The sequence below is a fragment of the Cibotium barometz genome, chromosome 12 (genome assembly GCF_041138505.1).
Source record: "Cibotium barometz isolate CiBa-2024 chromosome 12, ASM4113850v1, whole genome shotgun sequence".
Taxonomy (NCBI): Eukaryota; Viridiplantae; Streptophyta; class Polypodiopsida; order Cyatheales; family Cibotiaceae; genus Cibotium; species Cibotium barometz.
This window is the reverse complement of record NC_141057.1, coordinates 15,152,748-15,176,711: the sequence shown is the minus strand read 5'-3', so window position 1 is coordinate 15,176,711 and position 23,964 is coordinate 15,152,748. Positions and strand designations below refer to the sequence as shown.

General features: G+C 49.6%; 1 protein-coding gene across 5 annotated transcripts; it reads left to right on the top strand.

Moving 5' to 3' along the window:
• The first annotated feature begins 760 nt into the window (after positions 1-760).
• On the top strand, positions 761-23,514 carry LOC147633109 (triacylglycerol lipase 1-like). Of its 5 annotated transcripts, none has more exons than XM_086806107.1 (11): positions 761-1,596; positions 1,721-1,822; positions 1,987-2,051; positions 2,438-2,542; positions 2,649-2,789; positions 8,125-8,235; positions 8,505-8,648; positions 8,819-8,859; positions 9,404-9,486; positions 22,926-23,021; positions 23,146-23,514. In XM_086806107.1, the coding sequence occupies exons 4-11, from the start codon at positions 2,525-2,527 to the stop codon at positions 23,442-23,444; spliced, it is 933 nt and encodes a 310-aa protein (XP_086662233.1). In that variant the 5' UTR covers positions 761-1,596; positions 1,721-1,822; positions 1,987-2,051; positions 2,438-2,524; the 3' UTR covers positions 23,445-23,514. The 5 variants fall into 5 exon arrangements, with proteins under 5 accessions (XP_086662233.1, XP_086662231.1, XP_086662230.1 ...); XM_086806105.1 differs by lacking the exon at positions 1,987-2,051 and having other exon boundaries at positions 762-924; positions 1,448-1,596; XM_086806104.1 differs by lacking the exon at positions 1,987-2,051 and having other exon boundaries at positions 762-924; positions 1,392-1,596.
• The last annotated feature ends 450 nt before the right edge of the window (positions 23,515-23,964 follow it).

Below are 23,964 nucleotides of genomic sequence, written 5' to 3'. Positions count from 1 at the left end.
AATGAAACAACATTGGTGGATTATAAATTCTGAGATTACACACCACTAAACTCAATTTGCTCAATGTACATTTCTAGTTTCCTTCTTTAATACAGCCTTGGTTCTCTCTTGAAATAGAGAAAGCGAGGTGACCGGATAACCCTAATGTAAGGAAATTGGAAACCTTCAAATATATGGCACCAAAATGTTTTTTTGCATTTCCATTAAATATATTCTCTGAGATTTTCAAGAATAAGAGTGTTTTTCTAAGGTTCCATTTTAGTATGGCTTGAAAAAGTCAATGAAATGATGACCCTCCGTATGCTTGCTATTTACATGCGTTTACCCCTCCAAGTCCTCTCTATTTAAGGCAATGAAATGATGACCGCCCTTATGCTTTCTATTTCCATGCACTCACCCATACCCTTTCTATTTAAGGTTTCACAATTCTCTATAAAAGTCCATAAAAGGTTCATTTGATGAGTAAAGGGAGGAAAGAGAGGGAGGGGATGGCCATGGGGAACTCATGCCTAAGGTCTGTATTAAGTAAATTCCACTTCAGTGGCATTTAATTAATAGAGTACAACTATATATATCCTTTAAAAAAAATTGAAACCTTCAATTGTAAAATTAGTACGTATGTTTCAAATTTAACAGTTGCAAAGTAGGAAGTACACCGGTTTTTTTTGCAAATGGGATTATATAAATTTGTCTTGGTGTGGAAGAATATATAAATTTGTCTTGGTGTGGAAGAGTAGATCCATGGGGCATGTGAGAAAAAGGAGGTACAAGACACGGGTGAAGAGAGATGTGCACAATGTAAATTTAGGTTAAAAAGCTAAAGGGTGAAGGGGGACCTTAGATTAATATGAAGTTTGGCTTGAAAAGGTGGGCAGGTAAAATCACGAGTTACAAGTAAGATCTTATAAGGGACCGTGGCATGAGGTACGTGAACCTGCGATTTATTTACGACACGTAGCTCCTTAATGACTCCTCTAATCACGAACTAAATGGATTTGCAAGGCTATTAAGTAGTGTCTTCATACTGTAGATTACCATGATGCACATTGCATCTACTGTGTAGAACCCAACATGGCATAGCAATTATGCATGATCATGTAGTACGGTGAACATATTGTACGTAGAACCCATCATGGTTATACTGTGTATGTGCCATGGCGCACTTTAATTATGTAGAACCCCAGCCTTATGTAGAACCCATCATGGCATGCTCTTTGATTTTGTAGAACCCAGCCTTCATATACTGTATGATTACGTAGCTATGTATGTAGAACCATCATGTATGTACGTAGAACCCGTCTTGGCATACTCTTTGATCATGCATATACTGTATGGCCATTACTTTCATGCACATGAACATACAGCCCTTGCTTGTTCACACGAGCGTGCAGCTTTCTCTACAAAAGTGTCATGTGCATTGTTCGGTTTCTCTCCTGGAGACACACAGAAAGCTGGAAAACAAAGTTACCCATCATGGTCATTCAAGATCATGCTGGACATCGATGGTTTCAGAAACAATGTAAGCTCTGATTAAAAAAAAAAGAAGAAGCAGCAGAAAGGCAAAAAGCAATCATGGATTCAACCACACACAAAAAAGTATTGCCCCCATCTTGCTTGTCAAAACATCTTTAGAGCTTAATCCACCATTGCAGTTGTTGCCCTGTATACTATGGCTCTCAACTTCATGCTTCTTAGGGTTTCCCTTGTGTTCTCTCTGCAGTTCTTATGTTTGTGGGCTAAAGTGCTGCACCAACAACGTCAGAATGGCCTTTGCTCATCTCTAGTTAGCCCTCAAGGGAGCTACCATTGTGATGAATTTGTGGTAAGTGATATTCGAATGCATGAAGGCTCTAATATGACGCTTTCATAGGAAAAGAAGTTGCTAGTTCGTAGATTAACAGATGATTAAACAGTTTGTGCACCAATATTAACATATCAATCAGTTGGTAGCTCACCGTCGTGATGATTAGATCATTGCTTGTGTAGACATCAACAGATAATTGCTAGATCATCCATGCAAGCATGTGTAACATCCATCAGCAGGATAATTGGTAGGTAAACATGTAAATTATTGGGTATATCAACAGCAGATACATAACTGGCTAGATTATGTTTCCCTTCGTTTCATCATCAAACATCATTACAAACAGCAATTAAATCAAGCAATGTGCATAAGCTATCATCATCGTCATCATTATGGTCATTCTCTTTATCGTAGACATCATCTTCATCATCATGGTGGTCATTTTCAGCATCATAATCAGCATGGCATTCTCAGCATCATCAGCATCATTGTTGTTGTCGTCATCATTGGCCTGGTCGGCATCATTGATAGATTATCCATGTATCCAAAGATTACTTTAAAAAAAAAAATGTTCAGAAGAAAATCCAAAAAAATGCCTGGAAGGGTTGTGATACTGGGTGAAGTGATCATCAGGTGAGCACAGATGATGGGTTCTTGCTGGGGGTTCAAAGGATAGCTGCAGGAGCAAATGCAGGAGAAAAGAAGAAGCCTGTGTTCCTCATGCATGGCTTATTATCTGTAAGTCGGAATGCTGTTGATAATCTTGGAGCACCTCTTTTCAGTATTTTCACAATAGGATAAAAAGGAAGGTTCCCGTTTCTGAATTCTGAAGTCATCTGTATAGGGAGGGGACACTTGGCTGCTAAACCCACCTGACCAGTCACTTGGTTTCATACTGGCCGATGCTGGTTATGATGTGTGGATCGGCAACTTTCGCACCACAAGTTTCTCGCATGGCCATGCTTTTTACACACCCAGGGACAAGGTAATGCTCAACCATTGAAAGTTTTTTCACCATGTTCATGTATCCATTGTCAAGGTAATGCCTTTACCATGTTCATGTATTTAATGTCAAGGTAATGCCCAAAAGTTGTAATCTTATCCACCTTTGCATCAATGCAAGCAAGGTCTCATGATACCTTGTCATCTGTTGGAATGGGCAGCGGAAATGAGACTGAAAACTGAAAGCAGAAAACACAGAAGTGCTGGAGAAGAGATGCTCTGTGAAAACTTTCATATATACACACTATAACCAGTACAATGTGTGGGAGGGGGCAAGGTGCTATATATATATAGCCAAGGCAGCCAGTCGGCCCTGTCTAAACAGGCCGACAGCCCCCTATAGGGCCCCACGACCATGCATAAGCTGGTCGGCTGGCTCACGACCAGGCTTGGCCTGGTCGGCCAGCATCGAGGTGGGCCCCCATGGCCAGCTGCCTCCTACAGGCCAGCCAGACAGGAAAAACAGCCCCCCCACCTATGCCTACAAAATTGGGGAAAGAAATGGAAAAAATGGGGACTCCTCCCGCAGGCGGGCACACCCACATCACAGGCCCTCGCTCCCTACAGTATAGTATTGTACAGACAGACAGGAGATGAATGCTAACACCCCCTCTCAGCTCCTGGACGTGAAACCAATCCTAGTGAGCTGGAGTGCTGACGGAGCATCTGCCGAGGAAGAGGCTTCGTGAAGAGGTCTGCCGCATTGTCCTCCGTCAAACAAAAGGCTAGCAAGATGTCACCATCCAAATCTTCTCTCGAACAAAGTGATATTGTATCTCTATATGCTTGGTCCGGGCATGAAAGACCGGGTTTCGAGCAATAGCTATACAGCTTTGGTTGGCGCACAAGATGACCGTGGGTTCCTTCTGTGGCGGAAACCCGATCTTGCCAAGTAACCTCCTCAGCCACACCACCTCGCAAACAGCACCACAAGCAGCCCGATACTTTGCCTCAGTGGAAGACAAGGCAACAGTTGGCTACTTCTTGCTGCTCCAAGAAATCGCTCCTGAGCCAAGGGTAAAGCAATATTCTGAAGTAGATCTCCCCATGTCTCGATCTCCTCCCCAATTAGAGTCACTCCAACCTCGGAGAGTGACTCGGTCCTTCGATCGCCCTCCAATGTCAGAAAAGAGTCCAAGATCCTTTCTACCCTGCAGATACTGCAGGGTACAAATATCAGAAAAGAGTCCAAGATCCTTTGTACCCTTGCAGATACTGCAAGATCCGCAATCCTACATCCCAATGAGTCTTCAAAGGTGTCTGCATAAATGAGCTCAACAACCCCATTGAAAAACTCAAGTCCAATCTGGTGTTCAGCAACCAAATCAATGAACCGACAAGTTTTCGATATATAGAGGCATCAACCAGCTCAGAAGGATCATGTACAATAAGTTTGGTATTCGGGTCCATCAGAGATGAAATAAGCTTGCAGTTCTCCATCCCAAAGGCTACCGCTGTTGAGAAACAAAGAACCCCCTCTGGTTCTGCCAAATCTTTGATCCCAAAAAGAAATGGAGTAAGCCTAAATCCATCATCTCAAACTCCTTGGACAAGACAGTCTTCGTCACGGTTATGTGCTCCACATGACTGCCAGTGAGGATAAGATCATCCACACAGAGGATAATCAATGTGACCATACCGTGTTCCCGAAAGAGATACAAGTTTGGATCTGCAAACTGATCTCTGGAAACCCTGTCTTTGAAAGAAAGCATCAATCTTCTGGTTCCAAGTCTTGGGAGCTTGTTTAAGACCATACAAGGCCTTCCGCAACGTGTAAACCATACCTTTTGAACCCGGAACCTCCATGTAAGTCACCATTCAGGAATGGAGATTGAACATCCATCTGATACACCGGCCACTGCTGATGATGAGAGGCAAGGGCAAGAACTGTCCGAATCGTGGCCATTCTAGCGGTCGGTGCAAAAGTGTCCTTATAGTCGATGCTTGGCCTTTGAGCATAGCCCTTAGCCACAAGTTTGGCGTTGTGCTCGCCACGGATCCATCGGACTTATACTTGGTCTTGTAGACCCACTTGACATCAATGACTGACTGTTTCGACAGCCTTCGAAGAACCAACTCCCAATTCCCATTCTTCTGTATGGCCTCAAGTTCCATTTGCATGGCTTTCCTCCAAGTCTCTTGGGAAAGAGTTTCCTTAACTGAAGTATTGCCGCGAATGATACGAGACATCAAGGCATAATTTACCTGTAAATGCTCCTTTGACTGACTTTGTCACGGACTCTGTGCAATCTGCGAGGTCCAACCTCCGTGGTCCACTCGGAGGGATAATCCGTCACATCAGACTCTCGAATGGTATCCAACAACCACTTCGGTACCCGAACAGAACGCGGAGCTGCGTGCTGCTGGTGTGGCAAATCTCCAACCTTGGGATCAACCTCTCCTACTGACTAAGGCTTGCTAGCTGGAACAATAGCCCGGGACTCATCCTCACTCTCATCTGGCTTTCCAAGAAGCGGTGGCTTCTCAACAGTGGAAGCTGGAACATGCTCATCAAAGACAACATCTTTGCTGATGACAACAACCTCATTCCGCTCTAGGTCATATAACATGTAGCCTTTGGAAAGAGAGCTATATCCCACAAAAACAAGCTTCTGGGATTTGGAGTCAAGCTTCCCCCTCTGCTTCTTCGGAATGTGAACATAGGCATCACTCCCAATAACACAGAAATGGGACACATCTGATTTCTTGCCTTAATAAGCCTCAAATGGAGTCACCTTGGGCACTGCAGTCGTCGGAGATTGGTTGAGGATATGGACAGCTTTAGCCACAGGCTCTCCCCAAAGTGGACAAGGAAGGTTGTGATGCTCTAACATTATCCTCGCCATTCCACCACCGTTCGGTTCTTTCGCTCAACCACTCCATTCTCTGAAGGAGACCCAGTATTGGCCAACTCCTGCGTGATGCCATTCTCCGCACAAAAGCATAGGAAGAGAACTCCCCTCCTTTGTCAGCCCGAACAATCTTCACCTACAATCCAAACTCCGTTTCCACCAAAGCATACCAGTCCTTGAACCGAGCAAAGGCTTGGTCCTTATGTGGCCGAAAGTACACTCATTTGAACCTTCTACAATCATCCACAATCAGCATGAAATACAAGGCTCCTCCCAAAGATGGGGCTTGCATAGGCCCACATAAGTTAGTGTGAACCTACTCCAGTGGCTTTGAAGCCTGCCTGGTAGCGTGCTTCGGAAAAGACTCCCTATGCTGCATCCCACGAATGCAGGAATTGCAATGTCCTTGTTTGTAGCCAACATCTGGCAAGCCATCCACCATATGGTCCCGGAAAGCTTGCCGCAACGCGTCCACATTGAAGCGGCCAAAACGAAAATGCCACAAATCACCAAGCTGAGTACCTATAAGAGAAGAGAGTACCTCTGAATGCATTTGAAACTCAACCCGCATGCCAGTCTTGCAGACCCCATGCACTGACAAAAGATGAAAGCCAAGAGATGGGACATAAAGAACCGGGGAGGAATGCTTCTCCCCTTTGCCATCGGGAACGATCTACAACCTGCCCTCACTGTGAATTGGGATAGTGGACTTGTCACCAATAAAGATGTGACCTGTTTGCCTCCGATGGTCTTGTAATAACTCTCCGGAAGGAGACATGTGCTTGGAAGCACCATTGTCCAGAATCCACTCCCGAGTATCCCCAACGGTGAGACCAACCGCCCTCCCTGCTTGAAGAAGATGAAGCTCCTCTGATGATATCTCCTTCCCAACCTGAAGAACCTTTTGTTGAAGAGCCTGGAGTTTGTTGATGTGCTTCCACATTGTTGAAGACTTTGTAGGATTCATCACTCGCATCTGCACTTCCAAGGAAACTCTCTTCATGGGTGTTACCCAATTGTATAGAGAGGCCAAGTGCTGTCAAATCCCTCGAGCCAGCGTCATGTGTTTGATATGATTGATCACCTGGGGTGTGCAGTTGAGGAAGATGAAAGAACGCACACGTGCATTGACACGATCCCACAAGTGTGCTTGGGCCTCTTGCTCTTTTGTGAGACAGACAGTGAAATTTCCTCCTTCGGATCTGGCCTTGGAACTCCAACCGTGATGAAGTTAGCCAGATCATAAGATTCCAAAATAGACTCCATCATCACCTTCCAAATGCCATAGTTGTCCCCGTCCAACTGTCGGAACGTTGGGAGGGTGGGGATCTTCACAGGTTTATCCGCCATCTCGAGCAAATCTGCCATCTTCAGGGGTTCACGTGGTCTTGTGAAGGGAGGGTGGGTGGGGAAAAAAATTTGAAGAAGAGGCTGCACTTTCTTGCAAGGTGGCTGTCCAGCAACGACGCCCGCCTTCTACCCGCTTCTCCACGTCCTGTATGAGTCGATCACTCTCCAATCCGCACCAAACACAGCAGCCCCGCAATCTCTCACCGTCTCCAAAGCTTCAAGCAACCTGGAGCTCTAATACCATGTCGGAATGGGCAGTGGAAATGAGACTGAAAACTGAAAGAAGAAAACGCAAAAGTGCTGGAGAAGAGATGCGCTGTGAAAACTCTCATATACACACACTATAACCAGTACAATGTGGGTGATTGATACGCTGTGAAAACTGAGTCTGCCTTGCATCTCCGGAGGTTTGACAAAAACTCAATACGAAGGGCTTTGTGTGAATATATGCTCTTATGTGTGTGTGTGTGTGTGGAGTGCGTGTGTGAGCATATCTTGATACAGAGTTCTACACCCACTATTGGGCACTGATGACGTTAGTGGGGATGTCGTAGTATCTAGTCCATACTATGCATAATGGAGTTGATAGCTATATAGTCTTGTGGGTTGACTACCATGAGTATATAACATGCACGTTCCTAAAAGGTGAATTTGGGCATGTTCCTTGATTCATCTAGGTATATATCACTGGTACAATGTGTGTGTGTGTGGGGGGGGGGGGGGGGGTGCAAGGTGCTATATGTATATGGTCAAGGCAGCCAGTTGGCCCTGTCTAAACAGGCCGACAGCCCCCTGTAGGCCCCATGACCATGCATAAGCTGGTCGGCTGGCTCACGACCAGGCTTGGCCTGGTCGGCCAGCATCTAGGTGGGCCCCCATGGCCAGCTGCTGCCTACAGGCCGTCCAGAGAGAAAAAAACAGCCCCCTCACCTACGCCTACAAAATTGGGGAAAGAAATGGAAAAAAGGGGGACTCCTCCCGTGGGCACACCCACATCACAGGCCCTCACTCCCTACATTATAGTATGGTACAGACAGGAGATGAATGCTAACATCATCTGCCTTCATTATATTACCCTTGGGCCTTTGCAAATTATTGTGTGAATTGTTTGCTCAGGGTTACTGGGATTGGAGTGTGGATGAACTCGCTGAGAAAGACCTTGTGGCAATGGTGGAGCTTGCATACAGAACTACGAACACACGTTTGCACTACGTCGGATTTTCGCAGGTAACTCAAGAGTAAGGTCCCATGTTTCCTTACACGTATATGTTGGCTTCCTCCGTGTAAAGTTTGGGTTCATACATGTATGTATCTAGGGCATGCTATTGCCAGGGTTTGGTTCATACAGGTATATGTTTGGTTATTTATTGGCTTCCTACTTGTAAAGTTTGGGTCTACACCACATGTAAATTTTGGGTTCATGCATGCATATATCCAGGGCATGCTATTAGCTCGGTTTGGTTCATACAGGATATGTTTTGGTTATGATTTCACAGGGTACACAAGCTGCCTTTGCAGCGTTATCTCAAGGCATGCTAGTAGACTGGCTGGACAAGATTGTGATGATGGCGCCTGTAGCCTATGTGAGGCATACAACCACGCCCATAGGAGTTGTAGGAGGAAAACTTCGGCTGGACCAGGCAGTCACACTCCCTTGATACTTTGCTCAAATAAATTAATGTTAGCCTAATTAACTTTGTTCATCGTAAGCCATTTGAAACACCAATTTAGCAGGCCTAGTTGGACAAAAGGGCTTTTTTAAATTTTGACTCTTTTATTTTCTGCACACTAAGCTGTTTGCCATATGCAGGTTCTCAGCCGGCTGCGATTTTTTTCTATCAATACAAAAACGTGAGCACATTCAAAGATGTTGTCCTCTGCATAAGTTATGCATGTTAGATAAATGTCCTTCATGTGTCTTGTCTATAAATTGGAATCTCATGGGTTTGTTAAGGCCATTTCATGCTTTTGAACATGTCTTTATCTTGAATCAAGTGTTTGTGAACATAGGTTGGTTTTTCAACAAATGGTTCATATATGCTCACAGCACATGTACGCACTGCCTATGTGGCAGATTCAGAATTCGCAATGCCTATGCAGCATGACATCACATGTACTCACTGCCTGTGTGTCATCAGGTCATATGTGATGTAGCATGATCGCATAAGTGCTCTCTGCCTGTGTGGCATGATGTCATATATGCTCACTGCCTATGTGGCATGATGCTAAGGCAACTGTTTTTTGTCTTGAGATTTAAACAATGTGTCTTTAATTCATATGCATTTATTGCTGTCCTTACTTAGGTTTTGTAAGGTGCTTGTACCAGATCCTGCTTGCTTGCTATGCAGTTTAGATGGGAACTTGGAAGCTTCTAATTTTTTGAGGGGTTCAACAGGAAATCTGGGCGGCAGTATGTGGATATATTATGTGGTGCTGCCAACATGCGTTGCTTCAATGTCTGGGCTACTGCCTTCACAGGTGAGTTTAGTAAATCAGGTACCTTGCAGATGACTAAAAATGTGCCTTGATATTACATATGTATGTGTGTAAGCATGTATGATTGTGTACATGCATATATATCTATTTTTTCAGAGAAGTAATTCTATATATTGATAGAAGTACTGTGTTGCTTTGCTTCGTAACCTCCATGCATGCATTTTTCCTTTTTAGATTATCTCAAAGTGTCCAATTGAAGGCCTTATTATATCCCCCTTACCTCCGGAGTCACTTATTCTTTGGGGTTGTGTGTTTGTAAGGTGGGGGAGTTTTGGGGGGGGGTGGGGGGGGGGTTGAGACTTAAAGAGGGAGGGATGCTAGACTTGTTCTAGTGGAAAGTAGTAGAGGTAGAGGGCACAAGGAATCGATTTAAACTACAGTATTAAATCAAGAATAGCAAGAACACATGTACAAATTGGTGAAGCCCAATCCCAACCACAATGTTGATCTGATGGCTAGTTTTCTGATTTTCTGAAGCTAGGAAACAGGCTCAGCATGAACTCCATGAGTTCTCTCCATTAAGGTGATTAGATATTGATTGGGTGCTAGTGTGCAATATCACTAGTACAACTAAGTACACACCCAAGACAATTAGAACCACTACAAGGTGCCTAAGAGATAAGATAAGGAGGAGTTATAGGCATTACTTCACTGGAAACCCACACTAATTTGGAAACAAGCTCAAGAGAATTAATCAAGGTTAAGGGATGTGTTATGTACCTAACGCTTATCCTTGGGATTAGTGGCCTAATCCGGCAGGGTTAGGGGAGCCCTTGGATTAGGCAAAGCCGGTTAATATGGGTGGCTAAGGTGAACTATTAGTCAATCCATGGTTACTAGCTATTTATGACTGGATGGTTATTTATAGCAGCAATAGTCACTATATGTCAAATCCTAGGTATTTCTCTCTGCACCATATCTACCACTAGGAACCTACTACCGGAAGGGTAGGGACTCGTGGAGGAAGAAGAAAAAGTAGTGCCACTTGTCTGGCAACACTATATGCATGAAACTCACCAATCAAACTGATGCTGGAGCAGAAAACGCAGCCAAAACACTTCACAACCTGCCTCTGTAGAGCAAAACGCAGCCTTGAGGGCTGACTGACAGCAAGCAGATAGTGGCTGGACCAGAAAATGCATCAAGGTACAGAAATACAGCCACTGTAGGAGACTGATCTGCAGCTGGAGAAGCTATGGGAGCAAAACGCATAGCAAAGTTGAAGACGGTGAGCAGTTTGCAGAAGGATTGAGCAGCCTGAACCTAAGCAAGTGATACCATGTTGGAGAATGCACAGGTGGAAGCATAAACAGAACAACAAACAGAGAGAGCAAAGGAGATAGAGAGAGTTGGACAAGATCACCTTTTATAATAGCAACAAGCTTTACAATGGCAATAGCCAGCTGAGGTGTTGAACAATGTGCAAGGGAATGGATTATTACAAGTGAATATGAGAGGCTCCTTTTATAGTGAGGCAAGGAGGCTGGCCGACTCCAAGAAGAGCTGGCCGATTGCTCAAGACATCCTAAAATAGGAGAAAAATAGATAAAATACCCAAAATAGGGTTTGCCCAAATAACACTGAGATGCACTAATTCTAACATTCTTGATGCAGAGTATGCAGACGACACGGCTCTCTACGTTGAGGATGATGAGGAGAGCATGGAGTGTTCGAGTTGCTCTTGACACCTTTTACCTTGCGGCAAGTGCCAGGATCAACTGGAATAAGTCTATGGGCTTTTTGACAGATCCCGATTCTACCTGCGCTTGGGGCCAGACTTTAGGTTTCACTTGGGTGGAGAGGGGACAGACTGCTTGGTATCTGGATTTTTAGGTGGGCATTGATATCACTGCTGCACAGCAGCTTGTGCCTGTGCTGGCTTCCATCAGGAGGAAGCTGGTCTTTTGGAGTGCAGCTTGATTATCATTAGCCGGGAGGGTGCTGGTAGTGACCAGGTGCTATTGGCGATGGCTTGGTTTGTTGCCTCCTTCTGGTGTTTCTCCAGATCTTGCATTGCTCAGCTCCAGCGGTTGATCCGAAATTTCTTAAATTTAATATGGGCAGGATCGGATGGCACTCAGGACACGAGAGTGAGCGTGGCCTGGCACACTATCATTCAGCCACGATCTGCAGGTGGGTTGGGGATCCTAGATCCAGAGTTGCAGAGCATTGCACTTTTGGGCAAATTGTTTGTGAGAGGCTTGACTCCAGGGTTGCACACCTGGAAGGTGTTATTACAGGAGGGAGTCCGACAGTGTAGTCCATGAAGGGGAGGAGCTTGGAGACCTTCTCTACGATATATCTTCATAGAGGCGCCAGCCTGCTCACCAAGGTTGCCTTTCCTCCGCAATCTAGTAGGCGTGTGGAAGTCACTGCGGGGATGCCTGATCCAGCCGGCTCCGGAGCTGCAGAAGGAGATAGACAGACAGCCCCTTCTGTGGAGTAGCCACGTCAGAGATGGTAGTGGTCACATGCTTGGGGAGCACACTCATGTGGACTGGGCTAGCTGGGATAGAGAGGTTGCTTGCTCAGTCCATTCTTGGAGAGAGATTTACAGAGGGTTGGATGATGCGACTTTATCGGCACGTGTGGGGTCTGGCAGAGGCATCAGTGTGCGGAGGAGGGAGTTTGATTCAGCCATCCCCCCCGCTTGGCTTGATTGGCAGGGGCGGGCGCTAGCAGGGAGCGAGGACTCTTGTTGGCAGGGACAGTTTTCCAGACTGGGTGTCCCTTTGCTTGTTCGGAGGGGCAGAGAGGGTTGTTTGGGGCTGTTCTTGTCAGAATACGCAGCGGAGATGATGACCAAATATGGGAACACAAGAGCAAACACATGCAGAAAAACAGCAATGGAGAGAGAGGCGTATAACTCTACTATATATACACAAGAAGAATCCCGAATAATGATACAAATGACAAGGGGCTGTGGGGGTCCATTATATATGGACCCCAGGCAGCAGTCGGCCTGCTCCAGAGGCAACAGCCGACAGGCACAAAACTCCACGACCAGCCCTAAAGACCAGTCGGCCAGCATTCAGGAGTCGGTCAGCTCTGTACAGAAGTTGGGTACAGTCGGCCAGATAATAAATGCGCCTTCCAGCTCATGACTGCCCCCCCCAAAGCCATGGAAAAATGGGAAAAATATGGGGAGTGAGGAAAAATGAGAAAAGCACTGGCACACCCACAACAGAGGCCCTAGTGTCTCAGTAAAGACAAGAGATGACTTCTAACACCCCCTCTCAGCTCCTGGCTGTGAAACCAACCACAGGGAGCTGGGGTGCTGCCTGAGCAAATCCTGAGATAGTGACTTCGTGAAAAGGTCCACCGTAGTGTCCTCTGTCGAACAGAACTCTAGCAAGATGTCATCAGCAACAATCTGTTCACGAACAAAGTGCCTTTGGATGATTGTGAGTTCCTCCAGTGGAAGCCCAATCCTGCCATGCAACCTCTGCAACCTCACCACCTCACAAGCAGCCCGGTACTCTGCCTCTGTCGACGACAAGGCAAAAGATGACTGCCTCTTATTGCTCCATAAAACTGCTCCTAGGCCTGAAGTAGATCTCCTCGTGTCTGGATCTCCTCCCCAATCTGAGTCACTCCAACCGTGGAGTCGGACTCCATCCATCAATCCCCCTCTTGTGTAAAAGAGTCCATAATCCTTCGCATGCTGCAGAAACCACAAGATACGCAATCCTGGCTCCCAAAGAGTCATCTGCAAACACGAGCTCAACAGCCTCATCAGGAAGCTCTTGTCCAATTTGGTATCCATCAACCAAATCAATGAACCATTCTGCTTCCGAGTCAAAGAGGCATCACACTACTCACAAGGATCAACACCTGTTACGGTGGAAAGCCAAGTCCTGGAAACCCGGTGAAGACCACGCAAGGCCTTTTGAAACCTGTTAACCACCCTCTCTGAACCCGGAGCCACAAAGCCTGGAGAATGTGCAACAACCACCTCCTTCTGCAAGTAATCAATTGCCACTTGCCTGGCTTTCCGAGAGGTCCCCGTGGAAAGAACATCCTCATCTACAGGAGTTTCTTTGTCCCGAATGCTACGAGACATCAGAGCATAGGTCACCTATAAAGTTTCCTCTGACTAACGAACACAAGAACCACCAACATCATCAGTACTGGAAAGTTCTTGCCAATTGCTGCCATCAACTGGCAAGCTATCCTCCATCTGGTCCCGGAAAGCCTTATCCACACTTGAGTGGCCATTACCAGACTGCCACTCATCACAAAACTGAGGACCTGGGAGAGAGTGCTGAAAGCTTGTAAACTCCATTCTCCACTCCGCCTTCCCAAACTACTTGGTCTGTTGCCTTGTCCCGGAGAGCAACAAAATGCTCATCAAACTCCATCCGTACGCTAGTCTTGCAAATTTGATGCACTGACAACAGATTAAAACCAAGGGATGGAACATACAACACCTAGGAGGAATGCTTCCCCCCTCTGCCATCGGGAACTATCTCCAACCTGCCCTCACTGTGAACTGGGATAGTGGATATATCCCCAGTAAGAATGTGACCAGAATACCTGCAGAGATCCTGTAAATCTGAACGGGAAGGAGTCATGTGCCTGGAAGCACCACTGTCTAGAATCCACTCCCGAGTATCCGTTGCAGAGAGTCCTCCAACCTCCTCCCTGTCTGAAGAAAATGAAATAGCGGTGTCCATCACCTCCAAGTGCACAAAAGCCGGAGTCTTCATGATTGTTGCTGAGGAATCTTCACCCTTCTCGGTCTTCCGCTTGGGACACTGCCTCCAATAGTGGCCTTTCTCGCCACAATCATTACAGGTCCTCTCTGCCTTTAGTTTCTCGCGGTCAACGTTGGACTTCTTCTCAGAACACTTCTTCGATGAAGCCTTCCCTTTGCCTGTGTTACGGCCTCCAAACCTCCACCCTGAGGAGGGTTCGAGAATCTTTCCTCCTGGTCCAAGACCATGGGCACAAGTGTCAAAATACGCAGCGGAGATGATAACCAAATCTGAGACCACAAGAGCAAGTAGAGTGCAGAAAAAAAGACAGCACAAGAGAAGGAGAGAGAGAGGCGTGTAACTCTTCTCTATACACAAGATCCCGCAATGAAAACTGAATACAATGAAGTGGGGGAAATGGGGCCTATTTATATGGCCCCATAACTGCAGTCGGCCAGTGTAGGGATGCGCCGCTAGCCTCACGACTAGGTCCTTCCAGTCGGCCAGCCAAGAAAAACATCCACGACCCCAACAGAGCAGGTTGGCCTGCTCCATGTGCAAATGAGTATAGTCGGCCAGCTCCAGTTGATCCTGCCAGCAAATGGTAGCCACCCACACCACGGAAAAATGGGGAAAAAATACGGGGAGTGAGGAAAAATGAGAAAACACCTATACAGGGCGGACACACCCACAACAAAGGCCCTGGTGTCTGATAAAGACAGGAGATGACTTCTAACACCCCCTCTCAGCTCCTAGCTGTGAAATCAACCCTAGGGAGCTGGAGTGCCGCCTGAGCTTAGCTTGAGGTAGAGACTTCGTGAAGAGGTCCGCCGCATTGTCCTCCGTTGAACAATAAAGTAGCAAGATGTCACTAGCCAAGATCTTCTCACGTAGAAAGTGATACTGTATCTCTATGTGCTTGGTCCGAGCATGGAAGACCGGGTTCTGAGCAATAGCTATACAACTTTGGTTATCACACTAGATGACTGTGGGCTCCTTCTGTGGAAACCCAATCTCGCCTAGCAGCCTTCGTAGCCACACAACCTCGCAAGCAGCACCACAAGCAGCCCGGTACTTTGCCTCTGTCGAAGATAGGGCAATAGTTGACTGCCTCTTATTGCTCCAAGAAACCGTTGAGTGGGTTCGATCCACTCCTGTCTGAGCATTATTTTCTCTTGAACACCACTGGCACCAATCTACACTTTCCTGGATTAAGGTCAATGTGTCTAATACATGTTCAAAAAACCTAATATAAGGTACGCTAACTCCTTGGTTAAACTCAACATAAGGTTCATAGGTAGGTAGAGCAGAGGTTGACCTAGGACTTCTCATAACATAAAATCATATTCAGGTTCAGGAAAATTATTCTCACCTTGGGAATGCTTGTCTAGGTACTTACTCTTGACCACATTCTTGGTAAATGGAACTTGGGATTCAGGTCTTTCTACACATAAGAAGACAGTTGTGTCAAGGTGTGCATTGCATAAGATGATAAGAAAGTGTTGACTGTCGATCTGCTCCTGCGAGCTCCGCCCATTCCCCCCTCCCGTCTCCCCGCTGCTTCTCGCCGTCGTGCGCCCCCCTCTCCCCCCCCGCCTCCTTCCTCGCTTCCTCCCCCGCCATCTCTCCCCCCCCGCCTTCTCCTCCGCCTCTCTCCCCCGCCTCCTTCCTCGCTTCCTCCTCCGCCATCTCTCCCCCCCCCCCCGCCTTCTCCTCTCCCGCCTCCTTCCTCGCTTCCTCCCCCGCCATCTCTCCCCCCCCGCCTTCTCCTCCGCTTTGCGGCTCTTCCCCCCGCCTTCTCCCTCACCTCCCCCTCCGTCTCGCCCCTCCTCCCACCGCTAGCTCCCCCGCCTCAGCTCCCCCCTCCCCCCTCCCCCCCGCTCCGCCCCCGCTATCCTCTCTCTTTCCGCCTCTCCGTTTCCTCGTAGGGCTGTGTCCCTCCCGTTGGTGACCCCGGTCTCTGGCTTTTTCCCTCTGGAGGACTCCATGGAAGCCGCTCCGACTACCCCTGCCGATTCCGGTCTCCGTCTGGAGTTCACAGATGCAGATCATCAGTTGTTTGTTTCCACAGTATCCGCTCTTGAGGCCTCCTCCTTGGTCTGCAAGATAGTGGGTAGCCGTCCAATGCGGAGAGAGCTTCGCGACCTTCTGCAAGGCAGCCTCGTTGGCGTGCTTGCCAAGATCGTCAGCGTCGATTTTTTGGGACGTGGCTAATACCAGGTGGATTTCGAGCCCCCCCAGGCAGCTCAGACGGTGCTGGCTCGGAGCCCCATTGCCCTCCGCTCATCCCGGGCGTTCCTGGCGCGATGGACACGGTTTCGACCCCGCTTTTGACCCACTAGCAGGCGCGACAGGTTTCCCCATCACTATCTGCTTTCCTAGACTCCGTAGGGAGTACTTGCCCCTCTTGTCATGCATTGGCAAGGCGTTCGGGCAGGTGGTGGAGACGCCTCAGACAGCGGCTTCAGTGATAGCTCGGGCAGCAGGACTCCCGGCCATTCGTGTTGTGGTTCCGTCACCGGAGTCCCTCCCGAAGACGATCCTCCTCCCTTGTCTTTCTGGAGGACATCTGATACAGCGCGTGGAGTATTCGGGCCTCCCCGGCCAGTGCTACATCTGTCGGGAGATGGGCCACCTCGCACGCGCCTGTCCCCGCAAGGGGGTTCATCCTTCACGCTCTGCCGCCTTTGGACCCCCTTCAGGAGGCCCGAGGGGTGGCCATCCACCTCAGAGACCGGACATCCCTGGCTCGTCTCAGCAGGCGCCATCATCCGACGAGCAGGCCCCGGCGGAGGATGCCGCACAGACCCAGGAGGCTGGCGGATGGCAGGAGGTTCGCCGGCGGAAACGCCCGGCCCGCAAGGACCGTCGCAGACGCCAGCAGGCAGCACAGGCTGGCGGACAGCGACTCCGGCTGGCGTCCAGGCACCTACCCGCACTTATGCTCCAGTCAGCGATTGGCGGCCAGCAGGTCCCACCCCGATGGACGAGGATTCAGTCTCAGTGCCCGTTGAGGCCGCCGGTGGAGCCCCCCACGTGGAGACCCCGCTCCCGCCTCCCCCCGCGGGGGGGCCTGCCCCCTCCATGGAGCAGATTCTTGAGGATCCCGGGCCGCACTCTGCGACCCCCGGCCCCTCTTCCCCTCATTCGGAGAGCACTCCTTCCACCCCCCCCTCTCCCCCCCCAGCCCCCCCCCTCCCGCCTCCCCCGGCGGCCCCCCCTGACACCTCTCCTCTGGCAGATGCCTCTCCATCCTCTCCTCGCTCTCCCCCCTCCTCTCCGCGAGCTACCATCCCTCCCTCGGCCTCTCCAGGATACTCCTCCAGACCACCCACTGCCCCGGGCAGCGCAACTGGGTAGGCCAGAGTTCAGTTCAGCGGCTGTTCCACCGCCACTCCGGGCCGGTGGAGATGGCGATCCCAGCTTCGCCCGCCACAGAGTTCTCTCCAGCCTCCCCTGGGGGGCCCCCGCGAGTGATGGGGCTCCCAGTGGATTACGGTTTTTTCAGGTGTCTCCAGCTGGATGCTGGCCCATTCGAGACACTAGTCGCGCCCTTGCGAGTTTGCGTGGTGTGCCATCCCTCTCGTTCTCCTTTAGTGGTGGTGAGCAGCATGGTGGCCTTCTCCTTTCCTCTCAGTGTTGCCCCAGACACAGCATGGGATTGCAACTCTGTAGAGGAAGTTTTGCGTGATCAGATACTAGAGTTTTCTCACCACTTCAGTGACTTGGGGCTCACGGACCTATTGCAGACCCGATTACACTCAGCCCACATGAGCTTGTTTGGTATAGGAGATTGGCGGGCGGATCCGGTCCACACCTCAGTTGAGGCGGTGCTACTGATTCTCCTCCACGCCGCCCCGAGGATGCAGCCTACCTTTAGATACATATATGCAGAGGATTGGTCTCACGCCTATGCCCTGGACAGGGCGAAGGTGGAGTGGGGCTGGACACAGAGACAGGTCACCCTCTTTTTGGAGAGACTCCGCACCCGGACAGACAGTGACTATTCTCCTTCCAAGCCGGCGCCCAAGACTCACAGAGTGGAGGGCAGCTCATCCGGGCCGGCTGAGAGGGGTGAGCCAGTGGCGGTTGCTTCACTTGCCATAGCTCATCCATGAGGATCCTCTCATGGAACATCCAGGGTCTTGGTGGACCTCGCTGCTACATTGGTCGGGGCAGACTTCGCCAGGAGATCCAGAGGGCTCTCGTTGGAGGACCCATAGATATCCTTTTCATCCAGGAGCACCACCTTTCTGTCGGGCGTACCCGCACCTGCGGGAAGATCTTGCCAGGCAGGAGTCACACTTTTTGGTCACTGGCATATAGCTCCCAGGGGAACCAGGGTGGAGTATGCATCTCAGTCAGCGAGCAGCTTCTATCCGAGGTTGTGGATTCTGGCACTCTGGTCCAGGGTCGAGCGCAGCGGATCATCCTTCGGGTTGGGGAAGACCGCATTGGCTTCCTCAACTTCTACGCCCCTAATGGGGTGACCGGGAGAGCTGAGTTCTGGAGCACCATTAGGCAGTCCCTCCCCATGGCAGACCATTGGTGCCTAGGGGGGGATTGCAACATGCTGGAGGATGCAGAGGATAGGATGGGGGGCAGCCAGGAGACCATTCATGGGCCGGAGCTCGCTGCATGGGAGGAACTAGTGCTGCAGGTGAGAGGCCAGGATCCGTGGACTCTCTCGGAGTTTGGCAGGTTGCAGGGGAGTTTATCGTTCTCGCGCTCGGATAGACGGGCCACAGGAGTTAACCTTTCCCGCATCGACAGGTTTTACATTGATGAGTGGGCTTGCGATAGAGGTGGCACTGTGGGTATACTTGCAGGCTCCTCGTTTTCAGACCACTTTCCAGTGCTTCTCCAGATCGAGGACCCTACAAGAGGAGAGCGAGGCCAGAGCGTCCGGATTCCAGATTGTCTCATAGAGGAGCCCGAGATTGCGACCAGAGTTGAGCAGGTCTGGCAGGAGCTTCAGTTCAGGAGAGGATCGGCAGCCAGCGATCTTGACAGGGGTTTGCAGGAGATCAGTAGGATGCTCAGACAGGCTGCCCTGGACCGTCTAGAGGCTTTTAGAGAGCAGGAGAGGAGCCTGCGGAGGAGTGTAGCTTCCCTTCAGAGACTTCAGGAGAGGGATCCTACGAGCCCTTGGATTTCAGAGCAGATGGAGTTAGCTCGCACAGAGATCAGATCCATCGAGGAGGAGAGGGTGGAGTTCCGATTCCATGCTCGGGCTTCTTTTTGGACACAAGCTGGAGACAGAGTGACTCGAGATTTCTTTGAGGCGACAGGGCCTCGCTTCAGACGAGAGGGTCTCAGGCGTCTTCGGCAGGCTGATGGCCAGGTAGTGGTGGATCCCTCCAGGGTTCGGGCGATCGCCACAGATTTTTACAGGGATCTGCTCTCTGCTGAGCCAGCAGATGACAGGGTGAGAGAGGCTCGGGAGGTAGTCTGGAGCTTCACGAGACCGGTTGTGCCGGCCCATTTGCAGCACTCCCTTCTCTCCCCCTTCTCGGATACGGAACTGGAGGAGGCTCTTCAGGCACTTCCTCGGGGCAAATGCCCAGGAGAGGACGGTCTCTCAGTGGCCTTCTTCCAGAGGTACTGGGGTCTCTTGCATAGGGGTTTCAGATTGGCATTCCAGGAGATCATGGAGTCGGGAGACATGCCGGACAGCATGGCAGAGGGGTTGATTCACTTGATCCCCAAAGAGGGAGGAGACAGACTGGAGATTAGACAGTGGAGACCGATCACCTTGCTAGGCACGGCCTACAAGGTCCTAGCTAAGGCGATCAGCAAGCGGCTTCAGCCTCACCTTCCGGACATCATCCACTCCACGCAGACAGGCTTCATCCAGGATAGGAGCATCCTGGATAACATCTTCTCTTTCTGGGAGGCTACGGCTTTGGCTAGATTTCGGCAGGAGGATCTGGCAGTGCTCCTTCTCGACTTCGAGAAGGCATATGATCGGGTGGACTGGGCCTTCTTGGAAGGCACTATGGAGAGGATGGGCTTCCCCCCTCAGTGGATCCGTGGGGTCTCTGCACTCTACACATCGGCTCATAGCCAGGTGCTGATACAGGGCGTGCGTGGAGAGAGGTTCCAGCTCTCGTGCTCGGTGCGGCAGGGGGTGGTACATCACTTCTTGCTGGGCCTTCTCTCGGGCGTGCATTGGCCAGGTGCAGAGGCTCATCAGGAACTTTCTTTGGTCCGGTGGGACGGGCGGCCCGCCAGGGCCAAGGTGGCATGGGCTGTGATCACTCAGCCGAGGGAGAGAGGCGGCCTGGGCATAGTTGATCCTATTTGTCAGAGCCGAGCTTTGCTTGGCAAGTTGGTGGTTCGTGGCCTTCTACCAGGCGCGCTGAGCCGTGGAAGGAGTTTCTTATTTCCAGGATTCTCAACCGCACTCCTTCTCTTAGCGACCCCTGGACCCCCAGCATCAGGTGGATCTTTATAGAGCAGCGATCCAGAGGAGTGGGCCTTGGCTTCGAGGGGGGTTTGGAAGCTAGTCTTCTGAGGGCCTGGGAGCATCTGAGGCCGTCACTCTTCCAGACTCCCTCGGGCACCGATGAGGAGCGCCTGAGGCAGCCATTGATCTGGAACCCCTTGATCCGACTTCCCAGTGGTCATATGGTTGGATCGCGATCTCACGTGTCGTGGGGCCCGTTGAGCTCCGGCCCAGCCCAGTCCCTAGACGACTGGATATGTTTTCAGCAGCTGCCTCTAGAGGTTCAGGAGAGGAGACTCAACGGGATGAGGGGCAGAGAGTTGATGAGGCAGGACATTGAGGCGGCCATCCCCCGGGAGTGGCGGACTCCAGTATAGGACCCTCCACCTCCACAGTGGATGGGCGTCTTTACTCGGCATGAGATCCTTCTAGCGGTCTGCGGCTCAGCAGAGAGAGTCGCCCCACTCACCTTCGAGGTGGGAGAGGGAGGCCAGCTTCAGAGGACCCGACTAGATTTGGATGAGTTCCAGGGTTGTATCTTTCAGAGGGTGCGGGTGGTCGGCTTTCATCAGAGACAGTGGCATGTAGACCCCTCACCGGCCTCGATAGGGGAGGACTATTCTTGGAGATTATGGGCTTGGGACAGCAGGCCTCTTCTTCGCCTTCAGTGGGATCCAGGCGAGTGGCTTTGGCGAGATCCCTACTCGGCCCCTACCAGCCCAGGCACCCCCTTTTTTCAGTACATAGCGAGGCTGGGGCGGCGGATCCAGAGGCACAGGATAGCGGGCACCCCGGCGGCGGCCGAGCATTGGCGGCGACAGGGCTCTCCCCTGCCTTCCTTAGGGACTTTTGGCAGCGCCTTTGGGCCAGCTTCCGGCCTCGGAAGGTGACGCTTTTTCTCTGGCTTACAGCGCAAAGAGGACTGGCTGTGGGGGCTTGGCTAGCTTTTGGCAGACACCTAGCGTCCTGCCCTCGGTGCGGCCATGCACAGGAGTCGCAGCGGCACTGCTTATGGGATTGCCCACAGGCACAACAGGTCTGGCAGCGCGCTCTCAGGATGGTTTTTGCAGGCTCGCCAGGTGAGATGATGGTGACGTGGGGTGCGGTGGCTTGGGCCACGGACAGCGGCCCGGCCCTTGGATACGAGGACATCCCTGGCAGTGTGACCATCCAGGTCTCTGACAGGGCGATGGCGGTGGTTCCAACGCCAGACTTCTCTTCGGCAGTCTCCCAGGAGGGGGACGGGCACAGATGGGAGATGATCAGCAGCATGACGGCTTGGCACATATGGAGAGCCCGATGCAAGGACGCCATAGACCGCCAGGCGACTCCACCGGCGGAGGTCATACAGGCCCTCTGGGTGGACATCATTCACACCTTGAGAGGACACTGGGGGAAACTTCAGGGCGACTCGGATCGCATGAGAGATCGCCGCAAGGCGTTCCTCCGCACCTGGCAGCCTGGCCCTTTCCTCACCGCGAGGGGCGAGGATGTCACTTGGCACTACAGGCCTCCAGTTTGGCTCTTCTCACCTCCCGCATGTACTACTAGGTAGCCCCCCCCCCCAGAGAGCGGCCAGCCACGGGGGTGGAGCTCCGGTGTTCACTGTGTTTATTATCCCTCCTTGTGAGGTGAGCTTTGTAGCCTTATGGCGTTTTCTCATTAACTAATAGAAGGATCGTTTTTCCAAAAAAAAAAGAAAAAAAAGAAAAAAAAGAAGACAGTTGTGTCTTCCTTTAACAGCTTGAAGCTCGCACTCCAGTCGTTCCAATTGTTATTGCGTTGAGTGTCTTTGATCCATTCTCGTCCAAATAGTACTTGTTCTTCCAAAGTTCCTGCAAGTTCTACAAAGAACTTTCCAACTCTCAATGTGTACTAATAATAGGCAGGCTTTATCCATGAATACCTCTAACAGAGGCATTGGAGTAGGTAAGTTTAAGTTCATGCATCAATTCCCACATTTCCATATTAGGTTGGCTCGTGTCAATTAAAGCACAACGATGCACAAGATCATTTTGAGTAGGCAATCCCACCCAAAGTTGAGCTGGTTCTGTGGCTTCTGTTTCAGCATAACTCTTTGTGATTGAAGGTAACCGTGTATTGGATCTTGGCCTGTCTAGCCTTTGCTCTGTGTTGAGCGGCTCTACTAATCCACTTAGCCTGTTGCTGTTTGGCTAATTTCTTTCATTGAATCTGACTAAGCATGTCGTTTGCTAGGGCCCGTAGAACTTCTTGAGCTTGCTCAAGTGGAAGGCTCAATTTGCCTTATTTTGCAGGTACCAATTGCTGCATCAACGATAGTCGAAGAGCATTTTATGATAAATATGAGACACAAGACACATCAACCAAAAATTTGCAACATCTTGGACAGTGTATGTGCCTCCAAACTATGTTAAAAAACCAAAAAAATATAAAACTGCCTCTGTACACACTATTACTTGCTTTTACAATTGAACCATAATCTTGGTACTAAGCAGACACTTGGTTTATTTGCAGTATTTAGGCAAGGTACCTTTGCGAAGTATGATTATGGAGTAATAGGAAATTTGCAAAGATACAATTCCATCCAACCACCAGCTTATGATCTTTCAAAGGTTCCGACAAACAAAATGCTACTGATACATGGCAAGAATGATGCATTGTCAGATGTTAATGATGTTGATGAGCTTATGAAGCAGTTACCTACAGGTTTTAAAGCTCTCTTTATCCTAGATTATGCACATTTAGACTTCATAGTTGGATATAATGCTAATACAAAGGTATACAAGGGCATTTTAAGCTTTATAGGGCAATAAAGGATTGGTAGGAATGACTGCAAGGGTTATTTTTTTATTTAATAAAGCGTGCCAACAAGATTGACATGTATATGTCATGTGGTTGGGTGGTACATATTGACACCATACAAGCATGGAGAAGTTATGTTGAAGAATTGGAAATACCTGCCCTTGCCCCATGTTTATTGTAGAGCTTTGTGAGATTCATCAAATTGAATAAGAATTCTAGGCTAGGATATACATAAATTCCAGGCTTCGACAGGTGGTCATGAGAGGTCTTATGTACAAAAAGTCCTAAAACGAGCATTACAAAATGTTTAGATTTGTGAGTTTTAGAACATAAACATAAAAACCCTCAAAAGTATGTTTAAAGCATCTAAAGGCTTGAGAGAATGAAGGTTTTAATTTTCAGTCTTGCTGTTTGCTTTTGTCAAACTTTAATCCTCTAGTTAATTTTCAAAAGCGACTGCAATCGTTAGCAATTTGTTGCACATCCTTCAAAGGTTTACATCTTGAGAGTAACTATAGTCATGACACATTC